Source organism: Vigna unguiculata, chromosome 7 (assembly GCF_004118075.2).
Source record: "Vigna unguiculata cultivar IT97K-499-35 chromosome 7, ASM411807v1, whole genome shotgun sequence".
Taxonomy (NCBI): Eukaryota; Viridiplantae; Streptophyta; class Magnoliopsida; order Fabales; family Fabaceae; genus Vigna; species Vigna unguiculata.
Window position 1 is genome coordinate 40,720,233 of NC_040285.1, and position 15,530 is coordinate 40,735,762.

Sequence of the window (15,530 nt, forward strand, 5' to 3'; positions counted from 1 at the left end):
ATAAAACTCAAATGGTAAACTTAAAGAATCTGAATGCGACAAGCTCAAATTACAATTTTTAAAACAATTTCTAATTAGTAAATAATATAAAAACTACGCAGATAACATATCAAAATTAAATTTGGACAGTTCTCCTATATCATACTGAATTCTATTGACATGAGCTAGATAAACAACAATAATTAAAACTAAATAATATTTTACAATAAACCAACGTTAAGAAGAAAAAAATTAAGTGACCCAAATTATAAAAATAATGATATTTTGATATTTTTTTATCCATATTTAATCCACTACTCTAATCATCCTTTAATTATTATATCACACCACTAAAAATAATCAAAATAGATAATTAAAAATTAATTAGGATAATGAGTTAAAAATGTGTCAAAATATTACCTTATTAAAAAATATTTAACAAACTGTGAAAGTAGAGTGCAATACATAATTTACCCTTGATATTTCGAAAAAAGAGAAAGATATTGATGCGTTTCTTAACCAGGTAGATTTTGTTCACTTAATGCCGTCCAATCAAGTGTTTATAGTACATGAGCATGACAAATAAGGTTTCTATTGCACCGTAGCCATGCTTTGTTGAGAATCTAATAAACAACATTACAACTGAAAAAGTTAAACCTCACTCGTTTTTGCATAAAAAATGAGATTCAACCTGGCTTAATATGGGAAATGCAAATGAACCTCACAGAAGCCAGACAGATACCATGGATACTAAAGCTAAACAAACAACGTTAAGGTTGCACAGCCTCCAAAAGCTTCTCATAAACTTGTCTAGCAGTCAAATCCTCCACCTGAAACGGTCGTCAAATGCGAAAATAATTACAAAGGGACAATGTTATAGGAGGGAAACAAGAATAATTAAGCCAGTGGAATTGATAAGATTATTCAGAATAGAATCGTTTGGAAAGAAGCCCAAATTCATATCAATGTGAATGCTTGGTATACTTGATAATAATGTAACTCACCACAAGGAGCTTTGATTTGTTATTCCATCCTCTCTGAAGAGTCATCTGACTCAATCTCAAACCCAAAACCTATGTAAAAAATGTGTAGCAGAAAGTTGTCAGTGCTACAGTTGTCTTCTGCCAAAGGGAAAGATTGAGCAAAGAGACAAAATAACATAAAAGGGCCACAAAAAAAGTCCTGAGAGTTCAAGGAGGATCATGTGTAGTGTAGGCACTAGGCAGCTAAGAAGAAAGGCCATCTTTGCAACCGGATCCCGTGACCACAGAGTCACAAGGTAAACAACCTTGATGTTAAGACAAAACCCACATCCAATAAAAAAAGAAACAAAGAGGGTTTTAAATATACTTTTCCCATAAATTCCAAAAGTTCGTTGTTGGCCTCTCCACGGGCAGCAGGAGCAGCAACAGTGACTCGAACATCATCGGCATTTACTCCTGATACAGCAAAAAAACAATATAAATTTAATCCTCAAGATTCATCGGGGATTTTATCAAGAAATTATATGACATTCCACAGTAAATGTACTGCAAGCATTGCATTATATAGAGCAAGTTACAACTCTATGGTAGAATGTGGATGAAAATGTGCGCATTTATTCTTAAATTTCTCATTTTAGCTCCATTTTGATTTCCTCTTCTTAATTAAGGCCTCCAAAACATCATTGTTCCATAATACCATACTGTTTCTTAATCTATCCATGAAAATATGAGAGGGTGGGAAGCATAGAAATATGGAAGCACATGGGGTTTTCAAAAGATAATGAATGAGAGATTTGCATATGTAGCCCGAAAAGCAGAGAAAGTGGGATGTGGAGCATATGTAGATGAAATTACTAGGGAAGAGAAAGGGTACTGGTGATTGCTGAACGTTGTGCACGATCTTCAACTTCTATAGCAACCTGAACAAGGCCTCCTTCAAGCTGCGATATACAAGGTGGAACGGGGGCATCCTGGGGGTTGGTTTCGGCAGCAACAGTGCTGAGGGCACCATCAAGGACATAGATGAGAGAGGAAGAGTCGAAATCGTGTTCGGCGCGATAACAAACGAAAAGACCACAGCCCATACAGTTCATGCGGTATTGTTTCTCCAATTTGCCCTCGCCTCTCTTTAGGAGAACTTTTCCGGCGTGGTGAATGTTGAATCGGGCGAGATGTTTGGTCTTGTCGAGTACATAAGCTTTGTCGGTTTTCCTTTTGGGCATTTTCTGCAATTGGGTATCTTCGCGTGGACGAAAGAGGAATTGAGACAGAGATACGAAACGGAGAAATTGAGAATTGAGAACGGAAGAAACGAACCAGTGATGAGGACATGGGAAGCGCAGTGCTTGCAGTAATAGACGAAGAGATCGGAGTGTGGACCCTCCGGAGCCGCATCCTCGCTTGAGTACGTGTGCGTTGTTCTCTTCGGCATTTCTCTTCCGCTAACCACCACCACCGCGCCGCCTTAGCCTTCGTAACTAAGAGACTAATAATGAATTGCCTGGGCCTTGCCCACTATCTTTATTTGGGCCAGGCCTTGCCCACTAATTATTTATTATTCTCTTTGCGGGAGGCCACGAGAAACATTTCCATCATTTCATTTCGAGATTGCTCTCGCTGACCTGCCGGTCAAGAATAGTTAATACATACAAAATCTTATAAAAATACATAATTAAATGTAATATTAATTAAAATTTGATTTAACAAACTATTGATACAATTTTATTTTAGTTAAATGATAAAAATACTCATAAATGTTATACAGTATGTTCTATATTTTATTTAATGTTTATTAATAAAAATTAAATAATAAAATAAATATATTTTAATATTATTAAAAATTAAATATAATTAAACATAAGAAAGTTTATATTAATAGAAAAATAAGAAAAAAAATAATGTTGAACATCTAAAATTATAAAAGAAGAAATAATTAAAGTATTAATTTGAGTAAAGACTTTAAAAATTCCAAAATCCTTATTTTGTATAAAAAATTATTGTCTAAAATTTTAAAATATATTTTTGTCTTTAAAAAAATATGTAATATGCATTTATGCTATTTTAGTTAATGTATTTCATTATTTCAGTTTTTAATGTAAAAATAATGATATTAATATAGATTAATGATTCCTTAATTAATGTCTTAATGGCACTTTTAACATTCTTTTGATTTATCAGATTCCGTTTTTGTAGATATTTAAAATAATAAATACAAGTAATGTTTAAATGGATTGAAATAATATTTGTTTAACCTAAATTCTTTCGTTCTTCTTATGTTATTTTACTAAAGTAATGTGATTCTTTTAAAATTTATTAAAATAAATAACTTTTAAAAATACTACAAAATTTATTAAAATAAACAACTTTTAAAAATATTATATATACCAGCAAGTTGTTTTAAGGCTAGACAACTTTATGTAAACAAGTTAGGTTAAAGTGATATAATTTTATTATAAAAAAATTATGTCAATATGACATGAATTTATTGTAAAAAAGTCGTGTCGACGTTAATAATTCTACCTTAGAGCATTTTAAAAGTTAAAGTTATGTCATCTTGTATAATTTTAAGTTGAAATTGTGTCACTCTCACATGACTTATACCAAAAATGAAATATAGATGTTTAATTCTGACAAAATTTTAATTTAATATATACTGAACTAAAATTATACTACATTAATATAACATCAATTTAAAAATATTGTATTAATGTTGTGTCATCCTATTATAAATAACTTCCTCACAGTAAAATCGAGACACAACTTATTCATATCACTTATTTTTTTTAAAAGTTGTCATTTTAGTAAATTAAAAAATTGTATTTTTGTAAAAATGCATTCACATTTTTATATGTAAAAGATATAGATCTTTTCACCTCGTTCCTATCAAGAGATATGTTTATTACTTTCATTCTTATCTACCTCTTCAATATTTAAAATATTAATAAAATAATAATAAATAAAATATGATATTTTTATATATTTAATGTCAAAATAATATATAATTTCATTTTTCTATTTCAAATTTAAAAAAAATATAATTATATGAATATTATATAATATTTTAGTGATTGAAAGCGATGATATACGGCAGGATGGAGTTATGTATAAATATTCGTTATCATCTTCATCCTCCAGTAAGTATTTACAACTTTTAAATAAGTGTTTTATTCAGATTTTAAAAGCAATAACAACTTTAACACAAATATTATACTATCTTTATAATAAATCTTAATCTTTTGAATACGTTCTTAGTCTCGAAATTTATACATTTTGATATTTAAACTTTGAAAATAAATAAATAATTATAATATTTAAATAATAATTTATTAACGTAAAATTTACAAAGATAAATTCTCTTCAATTAAATACATCCCAAACTTTATACGTAAGGTAGTGGATTATGGTACATTTTGTTTAATTATTTTTTACAAAATAATATGGATAAAGATGACAAATAAACTCGTCCCTGTGGATATTGTCCAAACCCGTCCCTGTTTTGATGGAAAATCCCCGCATTGACTGAGTATGGGTATGGAGAATCTCCAACTTTTTCAATTGGGTATGAGGATGAGTATGGGATGTACATATCCCGCCACAATACTTGTCCCCGTCATATTTTTGTTCTGGTTTAAATTATTAAAATATTCACAATTAATTAAATAATCCTATATATATTTTTTCTATTTTTTATTTTTTTTAATTATTTGGTTTGTCATGAAACTCATTCACATCTCCAATATATTTTTTATCTTATTATAACCTTTATGTAATTATGTTAAAATGATGTATGTCAATTAAAAAAAATTTACACCTCACATTTGAATATTTCTATTATTTTTTACTATTTTTCTTTATTATATATTTTCCTTTCACATGAGAATGTTTAATACTGTCAATTTAAGGTAATATAAAAAAATTTATTTACTTATTATTATTAATTTTTGTTTAATTTGAAGAACTCTTTTATTTTGTTAAAATAATTTTCATTTTTTTTCAACCTTGAGTATGTATGTTGATATTTGAAAAAAAAATTTAGATCTCTAAAATATTTTTCATTTTATTATACCCTTAATTATACATTTGATTCCTTTTGTGCGATTTCTTTCAATAGTCTCTCAAATTATGTCTAAGACACACATTTGTTAAATTTTTAATATTTTTATTTATTATTTATTTTCATCATGTAGAATAATATTTTGACATATTATATCTAATTATTTTTTATTTCCTAACTCATTATCAATCATACTGTAATTTTTTCACTTTAATTGTATAAATAACTTTTATTTACTATAATATAAAAATTTAATGTAATTGCCATAAATTTTTTTTGTCACTATCCAACATATATTGTAGTTCAGAAGATACAAAATCTATGTCAAAATTTTATTATTATGTTTATTATTTGTTCTGTGTCATTTTGATCAAGTGATGTATTATAATTTTTATTAGTGTATAAAAAAGATATTCATTAGAATTTAAAAAATTGAAGTAAACAAACATTTAAAATATATTTTAATTTGAATATTTGTTTTCCTTTTTATATATTTTTTAAAATATTTTTTAATTTTATCAACTAAGTTTGATTAATGTTTGTAGTTTGCAAATTTAATAAATGTTTTGGTTCTCATGAAATTTTATTTGGTATTCTAATATAAAATGTAAACAATTATAATTTATTTCAAAGTATTTGATATGGAAGAAACGATCGTCGTCCTAATATTGAAGATTTGATAATATTATGTTTTTTTTACAGTAATTTTTTTTCTTTTATAAAGATTAATATTGAAGTAGTTAGAAAACAGGTACGAGTATGGGTAAGAGATTATACCCGTTACCCATGGGATGGGGATGAGATAAAAATTTTATACCCGTTGAATTTGGATATCTGGATGGGAAAGATGATGACTTTTTTTTATAGAGATTGTATAAGATAGAAAGATCAAACAAACATATTAAATAGAAAGATCAATGTAATGGAAAGATGATGACTTTTTTTTATAGAGATGGTATAAGATAGAAAGATCAAACAAACATATTAAATAGAAAGATCAATGTAATGGAATTATATTATGAAAAAATAATTTTGACTTTATTTAGTAATAAATAATTAAGCATATATATAATTAATGTTAATTAATAATGAATGTTTTATGATCTATTTATTGGAATGTATTATATATGGAGTGAATAGTGAATAGATAATAGAATGGAATTGAATGTAGGACTAGGCAGCCAAACACATAAGGTTGTAAGTTTGAAACAAACATAAAGATCCATAGAAATAAACAACTGAGATACTCTGCACACACATATATAATGGTCTTCTACCACTCCTTTCAATCTCCAATGTTTCTTTTGTCCTTGCATTGCACACCATATACATACATTATCTTTTATATACTTCATTTATACATCATTCACAATTTTATTTCAACCACAGATACTGTCTATTATTAATTATTACTATATTGTATACACTACTAAGAGGTAATTAGAGGGACTACCTCTCTTATTTACTTCTTCTCCCAAACGTACTCTTTTCAATATCATATCATATCATATATTGCTGCTGCAGCCCAACATCAGTCTTCCATCTTCAGAGCTCCAACACCAAGTCTGCAGTATAATTAAAAGTCTCATTCATGATATACGTATTTCAGAATTATAATTTATGATATTCGTAATTGCATTCTTACAATCAGCATCTGTTTTGATCCAGTGCTCCTTATTGTCAGATGAATCTTCACAGCCAAGAGCAAAGTGGAATGGATTTGGTTGGATCTTATAATATTGTCGCATGATGTTTTCCTTTGACACTGCTCTTTTGGGGTGTATCATTATATCGTCCTCTCCCTGCACCACCTCACTCATTGTTTTCTTCTTGTTCTCATTCTTTTGGTATTTATCACACTTCTGTGCACCCGTACAATTTTCAGGATGAACTTTTCTGTGAAACATATGCAGAATCTGCGACCCACAATCGGAAAACATTGAATTAAGTGCCGTTGCTTAAGAAAGTATAGAGGAAATAGGTGTGTGTGTGTGTGAAGAAGAGAAAGAAGAATGTGAAAGTGCACCTTATGCAGTTTTCTCTCAGCTGAAGCAGAATCAACAGGAGGTTGTGCAGTGGAGGAGGTTCGGGAAGAAGTGTGAAGCATTCTTTTCTTGAGCTTTTTTTTCATGAGATGCATGGCAGATTTGTCTGCTTCCCTCTCAGTTCTCTTGTTATCATCCTTATTATTTCCTCCAATGCTCTCCTCAGCCAGCTTGGTTCGCTGGAACAGCTCGCCGAGCGAAGTCCTGTGCTCCTTCTGCTTTGCCACAGCCACGGTTGTGGTTTCTGACAACTCAATCGCCGATCCAAACAGATACCCCTGAAGTGGGCAAACGGCACTTCCATTCCCGTTTGACTCTCCTCCACCTTCCAACAACGGCTTCCCGCTCAGCGTTATTATGCTTCCATGGCTGCTTCTCCCATTGCTCACATGGCTGTTTCTCCCACACGACGACTCATCATCCGCTCCCAGAACTTTCTCCAGCTCGTCGTTTATCAGCTTCAGTTCGTTCTCAGTGACTTCATCTTCCTTTTCGGTTATGTTCTCCACAGATATGGCAAATGTTGGCGTTGTTGAGGGCTCCGAACCCAGGGTTCCAATCGCCAGGAAGCCGTGGAAGAGCTCGTACATGGCACCCGCTGAATCTTCGTCGTACTCATCGTCTTCCACACCAGCGAAAGATTTTCTTATCGTCTGCTCTTTCTGACTTTGTTTCACATGTTTGTAATTCCCAAAGCTTCCTTTGGGATTCGGGTAGTTGTGTTCATCATCACAAGTCCCTTTAACACAAAAGCAGATGTAATTAATTAATCAAAGTAGAGTGAAAATTGTAGCCGAATGATATGAAACGAAAGTTACCGATGACCAAGTCTTTGAAGGGTTCAGCGGTATTCTGACGAAATTTTCTGTGCATCCACCCAAGTAACTGGAGCAAAGAAAAGTGGGTGAGTATAGAATTAGAAAAATATTATACGTGCATAATCCTACAATAATTCATTATCTTTACTCACCTTCATCCTTTGTTTGAGAGAGTTGTGAGGAAAAGTGATGAGAGAAAGAAATGATGCATTCCAGAAGGGAGGTTGGTTATTATGTGTATGTGATAAAAGGAGAAAAACATAGAGATAGTTACAAGATTGTTTGTTATTCTATGTCAACATTCACATAACCTTATGGGTTGTGGGGTCCTAAACAATGTTAATCCGATCATGTGGAAGGTGGACAATAACTGTGAGGCACATAATAATTCATATATCCATCGATGTTTGGTCATATATATGTAAGTAAAATTCAGTTTCCGATTGATTTGTTGAGTCCAAATGCCTCCCCTTTTCCATTTTAACTTCACAATGCATGCATGCACATGCATATCATATGGCTATGTATATGTGTGTGAGGTGTGGTGTGGTGTGGCGTGTTGTACATTAGCAGACCCAGAAGTTAATGTGTTTGCCCCCAACCCATGCATTATTATTATTTGTATCATATAATTAAGGAAATAAATCTCTCTCTCTCTTCCTTCACACACACAACTTTTAACACTATCTGCCTAGCTTCATCTCCTTCACCTTCAACTACTTACCCACCCAACATCAACTTTTCAAAACTACCATTCATAACCATCAACTCCTTATGTTGTTTTCTATCAATTTTTTAATTCACCAATTGCTTAATCTAATACTATATACAAAATTAATGAGGTATATGTAAAGGTACTAACCACATTATACTCTATTTGAATTATCATAAAAAAAACGTTGGAAAGTTCTTCCTTACAATCTTACTTTAAGGAATTACGATAGTTTGATAAAATTTGTTTTTCAACAACACAAGTGTTCGGAAAATTAGATCTCAAAAGTTAGCTAACTATATATTAATATATATAAATAAAAGGTAATGTAAGTTTTGTTGTGTTATTAGCTCATAATCCACTGATGAGGATCTTTTCATTGTTTTCTATGATAAACTTCTAAGTTGGTAAATTAAAATACTTTCATAAGTTTTATTGTATAAATAAAATTCATTTTGTATATAAAATATATTATTAATTAGTTATATAATTTAAGTTTTATATTAAAAAGTAATTTTATTAAATACGCTTGTTACTATGATAAAATAAAGTTTGAAAGCATTGTTAATTTAGTGTAACCTAGTTGCAGAGATGGATATGGTGACCTTAAATCAGCTTTTAATTTCTTCTTTATTATTCCGCTTACCGACAAGATGGTCACAACGAATTAATAACAGCAGATTTTTGCTTAATTGTTTCCTGAGACGGGGTTCATTATGTCTTTGGAAATAATTTGATTGACCCACATGCTTTCTTCATTATATTTGTTATTAATAACTTACAAGAATGTTACTGTTTTTGTAAGTTGGCAAGTGTAAAAAATATATTTGTGCAATGTAAGATTTTCTTTTTTTTTACTATTATTGACTCTAAACTTTCTGTAGTGTGGATTGTTTCTATCTTAAATTGTGTTGGATGAAAAATTCTTAAAGGAACTTCATAAAATGAAAGAGTTTGAAATGGTTTATGAAGAAAAAAAATATTAATTGAACGATTAAATTAAAAAAATGTAATTTGATAAAATTAAAAGTAATTTAATTATTTTAAATTATAAAATTTAAATTTTATTTAAAAGATAAGATTTTTTTTTTCATATTTACTCTATATGTATGTTTATTTTCTTTATATTTATTCGTAAGAACTTGATCAAGATTGAAATATATTTTATGATTTCGGTTATATTTTATGATTTCGGTTGAGATGTCGTTGGTTCGATCAAGGTCGAAACATTATTAGATCAACATATTTTTGAATTGATATTAGCTAGAGTTTCTTTCCAATTACAATCAATTATGATTATTTTTTCGGTCAATATCTCATGATTATTGATATAAACCAATATTATTTTTTATTAACATTGATCAAAGCTTTTTATATCAACCTCAAAAGTGTTTTTTTCTTATCAATATTAAATACAAATTTTCAAGTTTATATCAACTAGGGTAAATTTTTACTGATGCCAGTTGGGATTATTTATCCATTGTAGTGAATAAAAATTAGCTCTTTATTGATGTTACTGAATTTGTTTCAACCAATGTTCATAAAATTATTTTTCAACCAATACCAACTGTGTTCTTTTTACACCTATTAGGATTATAGTTTTCGGTTGTCGATATTTGCAGATATTATTTATTATTAGAAATTTAAGTGTGAATCTAAGTCTTATATTGAATCAAATTAAGAAAGTTGAGTATTATATAAGGATGAAGATTTATAAATTCATTATTTTAAGGTTTTGAATTAAGGGTGATGTCAATCCTTCTGTGTAAATTAGACTTATTTTTAATCAAAGTTAATAATGTTTTCTTTGATGTTTTAGGAAAATAATTTTAGTCAATCATGATGAAGATTGTTTTCTATACTTTGAAACTTTTTTATAAAATTGATAAAAAAATAATTTTGACCAACGACTTAAAAAAATAACAACATAGATTAATATCAATAAAAACAACTATGATCAACATCAACAAAAAGAAACCCTTATCAATGGTAGCTAAAAAAAATGTTTTGGCAACAATTGTTTTAAGAAATAGCATAAACTAGTACTTTGTGAATTTCTATAATTGTTCTTTTTTTTATAATTAATATTCAAATAATAAAATCAAAATTTAATAAACTTATTATTTTATTCAAATAAAATGTTTTAAAAAAATTAAACAATTCAAATTTAGTGTATTTTATTTTTTTTAATTTGAAATTTATATTAAAATACAATGTTAGGAAATACGAGAACAATTTTAAATTTTAAAATTTGTTTTTGTATAAATTGTTTATTCATGTTTTAGTAAATATGTTATTTTAAAATAAAATAAGTGAAGTAAGTGTTAGTTTATTGGAAGTATAAAGATGAAGGCCGACTTTTATTAATTGTACTATATCTAGGCGGACTAAGGCAAGTACACGGCCAAGACTGTCTAGGCATAGTCCCACAAATAAAATTAATAAATCGATAACCATTTAAGTATAACATAGTGGCCCAAGCCGTCCAGTACAATATGTAATAATAAGTCGATAATACCAAACTTAGAATGTCACAAACAAGGTCCCTAGTACCAACGAACACTAACACAGGATCTGGGCCAAGTCCAGGCCCATCTAGAATCCAAACATTAGTCCAGCCCACAAAAGACGATAAACATAATTAATAACTCTATAAATACACGTGAACCTCAGCAGTTAAAGAGACGCTTTTCATTAATCCCCTCTGAGATTTGACTTTGAGAGACTTTCTGCTAGCAGATGACATGTAGAGGTCGAGAAAGAACCAGCTCAAGAAGTTAAGGATTGAGGTATGACAATATTTAAGTTCTCTAATATCTTTTCCGTATAAACATTAATAAATTAAGGAATGTTAAAAAATGAGGATAGATGTGTTTTTTTTTTTTAACTAAATTTGTGAGTGCGAATTTTCTAGCACTAAAGAATATAAATAGTTTATCCATATATTTAGGACAGCAACTTTGATTTTAAATAACGAGTTTGAACTGCAATGTAAATATAAATACACATAAGATGGGTGACATAGTATTGTACGTGAGAGGGGTGAAGTAAGTATGAATCTATATTCAATATATTTATCCAATTTTAATGATAGAAAAAACTTATTAAATCATATACTAATCTCCTTTAATATTTATTTCTCTATCAACATATATTTAGCGGGTGTTCATAATCAAACTGTTAAAAAAAGTAACCAAAAGTTTATTCAAAAGATTGATAATTAATTAAAACTAAAACCTTTTAAATTAATTTATATATTTTATAACAGGGAGACTTAGACCGTGAAACTAGTTCAAATTGAACTAAAATTTATTAGGTTATCTATTAAATTTCTCTTATACGTGATAAGAAAAAAAAAATCAAGAAGAGTACCACAATATATTTAACATATCATATCAATGAGGTTAAGGATAATTTATTTTGGTAATATAAATATTAGGGGAAGAAAATATTACATTAAAATTAAATATCAGTAGAAGAAAATAATAGAAAAATTTACATTTATGAGTTGAAGTCTCATATTAAGTGGATATGAAAAAGTTTCACGATACATAAGAAATAACAGTCAAACTCATCGTCTTAATTTTTTTTTTTGTTGGAGATAGTCAGAATCTTTTATCTGAGTCAAATTCAAGTATTATTATTGTTGTTGAATCCTCCTAGTGAATTTCTCTTAAAGATTTTAATGAAATTTGGACAAATTATATTTTTAATATATAAATTATTTTTTAATTAAATAAAAAAATTCTTCATCTCCTCCACTTAAACTAATTAATTTTGTGGAGTGATGTTCATAGTCCAAGATAATGTATAAAATTATACATATTTTAGCATAGAGAAAAATACAAAAATTTATAAATTTTATAATTTAAGGTTATACTAATTTAAGAAAAAAATATAATTATTGTTCATGTCAATTTCACAAAAAAGTATCTAAAATCATAATTATGATTCATACTAATTTGGTAAAAAAAAAATCATAATAGGAGAATTATAAATTTAACATACTTCAATAATAATATAATACTAAACTCTTTTTTTAATTTTTAATTTTTTTTGATGACTTTAATATTTTTATTAATCGACATCTATTAAATTAATTTTTTATTTTATTTTTTAAACAATAAAAATATTTAAATAAAATAATGAGATACGAAATTTTTTTCATAATCATAATATAATATAATAATATATAATGTAGTCGGAAGCACAAACTTTTACAAAATCTAAAAATTATTTTTTTAAGTTCAATTTTCGCACTAAATATAAGTTGATCACCAAAATAAATATTTGATTATGATGTCATCAAAAAATCTTGTTGAGAAAGATAGGCCTTTCATGACTACCCTATCAGGGACCAATTCCCTAAAAATATCAACTAACTCTCCATATATTTAGTCAATGTTCTATTGTTTTGTTTTATAATGAATATCAAACACTTGCCGTCATAAACGTTTTTCATCAAATTTTCCAAAAGTATTGAGAGCAATAGGTAAACAAATATACTTTTTCTTTGTTGTTTATATTGAAAACTGTGATGGAACTAAATACATGTACAGGCGTGCAACTTTAGGAGTCGAATAATAAAATGATATATTATTGTTTGAATATATATATATATATATATATATATATATATATATATATATATATATATATATTAAATAAAGTGATCGTATAATTTATTATTAAAATAAACAAATCTTAATTACCATCTAACTAATAATAAATTTATAAAATTATTAATTTTAAAGAAATTATTTTGAAGCAAGAGTGGTGATTGTTTTATCTTTCAATGAATCTTGATAAGAATCCAACCAATCAACCTTACTTAATTCCAATTAAGTGGTTTGAGTGAGGCCATGAATTGGGTAAGTTTGTTTTTGTGAACCCTTTACAATAGTTAGGTTGAATACGAGACCATGAGTTCCAAAACTAATAATCGCACTGATCTCAACTTTTATCCAACGTTAATATTGATAATTTGAGTTAAATATATTTTTTGTTTTTCAATTTTTAGTGAAAATTGAAAATAATTCTTATTATAAATCTTGAAACAATTTAGTCATTTAACTCTATAAATGTATAGATTTAATCATTTTAACCAAATTTTATTAAGTTTATTTGACATTTTAAATACATTTTATTATAGTATTTTAGTTTTTTTACACGATTTGACACGTGTTAACCTCAATATTAATTTAGAAACACGTTTAAAATGTCAAATAAATTTAAAAAAAATTAATTTAAATAATTAAATTTACACATTTTAAAAAATAAGATACTAAAATGATTCAAAATTTCTAAAAAAAATTAATTTTAATTTTCACTTAAAATTAAAAGATAAAAATATATTTAACCTAAATGAATCGTTTCATATGATATGATGTAAACAAACATGAACGTATCTAAAAATGATTTTAGGTAAAGTTTTGAATTCCGTAAAAAAGGGGTGAAGAGAAGGAAATGATGGGGGTAGTGGATGTGTAGGTTAGAATAGAATAGGGAAGCATAGGTTGGGTAGCTCCATTAATTGTGATAGCATATTTGCATATTAAAGACAACCACAACAAACATCTGCAAAACATCATTTAACTGCTAATTTCTTAACCTGTGGCTATCAATCAATTTATGTTGTTGTCACATTTTTTCTCTTTCCAGAGAGCTGTAATTTATTTCTTTTACTATTAAAATAGACAAATTTTATAATTTTTATGAATAATAAAGAAATTATTCTTCCAAACACGTGTTTTATTTAATTTGTTTTTCATTGGCAAAATTTTGCTTTCAAACATTTTCCTTTTTCTTTTATTGAAATTGTGCTTAGAAACATAATTTTAATTTATTTAATATATTTATTTTAAATTATGTTTCTAATTTTGTTTTTACTTTTTACAAAGCATGCATGTACGCATGATATCTTTATTGTTTTTATTAAATCAACGTTTTCTTTTAATCGAATATTTGGTTTTTAAGTTTATTTAAAATGCAATTTAATGTTTTTCAAAATAAAAAATAAAAAATTAACATATAATTCTTGATTTTAAACTAATGTTTATATTTATTTTATATAATTTTGAATAGTGCAGAGAAAATAAAATATAACAATTAGACTAATAATTTATATACAAATTATTAAGAATATGAAAATTAAAACAAACAAAAAATCTATTATAATATAAAAAAGGAAAAATACTAGAAACACAACGTTTTATTCTTTACGTTCTTATTCTTTTTCCTCTCAGAGAATCTAGTGAATAATGAAAGTTCAGTTAGAACTGCAATGAAGAAGTTAGAGTAACAACAATGACTACAAGAAACGGCAGCAGCAGCAACTTGGTTCAACAAGAGAAGGTAATCATTTAAAATGGCTTCACTTTTGTTTTGGGTGATTTAAAAGGAGAAAAAAAAATTAGAATCTAAAATTCACCGACTTATATTTCTTCTCACAGCAGAAATTGTAACTGAAATATTTTTAAAAATTAAATAACTCTTTTATAATATAAAAACTTTATAAAATAATAATATAATTTTGCTCAAAAACAACAGTACAAAATTAATTTACTTGATACGAAAAACATTTACGAAATTTATTTTCCTTCCCCTTTTAACTTATTCATCCACACAGGTGGAAAAAGTATTTCATTCCTTCTCTTGTGATTCAAAACACAGGTTTTTCCCTTTATTCTTTTATTTTTATCCTCTCTAAATCTTTTTCCTGCTAATTATTTTATATTTATTTCATTATTAATCCAAAATATAAAATTGTTACAACTCAAGAGAAGGATATCCATCCATGGGTAGAATTATATGACATTCTTCAAGGGCCGATAGTAAATCCAAATTCGATGATAACACAAAAATCGGTCACAAAAAAGTCTCGCACAAGTCACTTGCAACGATATTAATTTGACATCCATTTCCCCATGAAATCTGCAC

At 27.6% G+C, this 15,530-nt stretch overlaps 2 protein-coding genes across 2 annotated transcripts; both read right to left on the reverse strand.

Moving 5' to 3' along the window:
- Positions 1 to 482: 482 nt before the first annotated feature.
- Positions 483 to 2,493, reverse strand: LOC114190107 (UPF0235 protein At5g63440). The gene is made up of 5 exons (XM_028078875.1): positions 2,280 to 2,493; positions 1,837 to 2,202; positions 1,330 to 1,418; positions 984 to 1,052; positions 483 to 809 (listed from the first exon to the last, which is right to left on the reverse strand). Exons 1-5 carry the CDS (start codon positions 2,392 to 2,394, stop codon positions 750 to 752), a joined length of 699 nt encoding a protein of 232 aa, XP_027934676.1. The 5' UTR covers positions 2,395 to 2,493; the 3' UTR covers positions 483 to 749.
- Positions 2,494 to 6,206: 3,713 nt separating this feature from the next.
- On the reverse strand, positions 6,207 to 8,208 carry LOC114190639 (protein LAZY 1-like). The gene is made up of 5 exons (XM_028079600.1): positions 8,032 to 8,208; positions 7,880 to 7,946; positions 7,043 to 7,800; positions 6,662 to 6,932; positions 6,207 to 6,581 (listed from the first exon to the last, which is right to left on the reverse strand). Exons 1-5 carry the CDS (start codon positions 8,035 to 8,037, stop codon positions 6,562 to 6,564), a joined length of 1,122 nt encoding a protein of 373 aa, XP_027935401.1. The 5' UTR covers positions 8,038 to 8,208; the 3' UTR covers positions 6,207 to 6,561.
- Between the last annotated feature and the right edge of the window lie 7,322 nt (positions 8,209 to 15,530).

What these genes read in the sequence shown, in the direction of transcription:
- LOC114190107 (XM_028078875.1), bottom strand. Translation starts at nt 2,394, where the DNA reads ATGCCGAAGAGAACAACGCACACGTACTCAAGCGAGGATGCGGCTCCG. An exon ending in ACAACGTTCAGCAATCACCA is followed by an intron (nt 1,419 to 1,836) that starts GTACCCTTTCTC and finishes TTGCTGTATCAG; the next exon opens with GAGTAAATGCCGATGATGTT. An exon ending in TTTTGGAATTTATGGGAAAA is followed by an intron (nt 1,053 to 1,329) that starts GTATATTTAAAA and finishes TTTTTTACATAG; the next exon opens with GTTTTGGGTTTGAGATTGAG.
- LOC114190639 (XM_028079600.1), bottom strand. An exon ending in CTTCAAAGACTTGGTCATCG is followed by an intron (nt 7,801 to 7,879) that starts GTAACTTTCGTT and finishes TTTGTGTTAAAG; the next exon opens with GGACTTGTGATGATGAACAC. An exon ending in CTGAGAGAAAACTGCATAAG is followed by an intron (nt 6,933 to 7,042) that starts GTGCACTTTCAC and finishes TGTGGGTCGCAG; the next exon opens with ATTCTGCATATGTTTCACAG.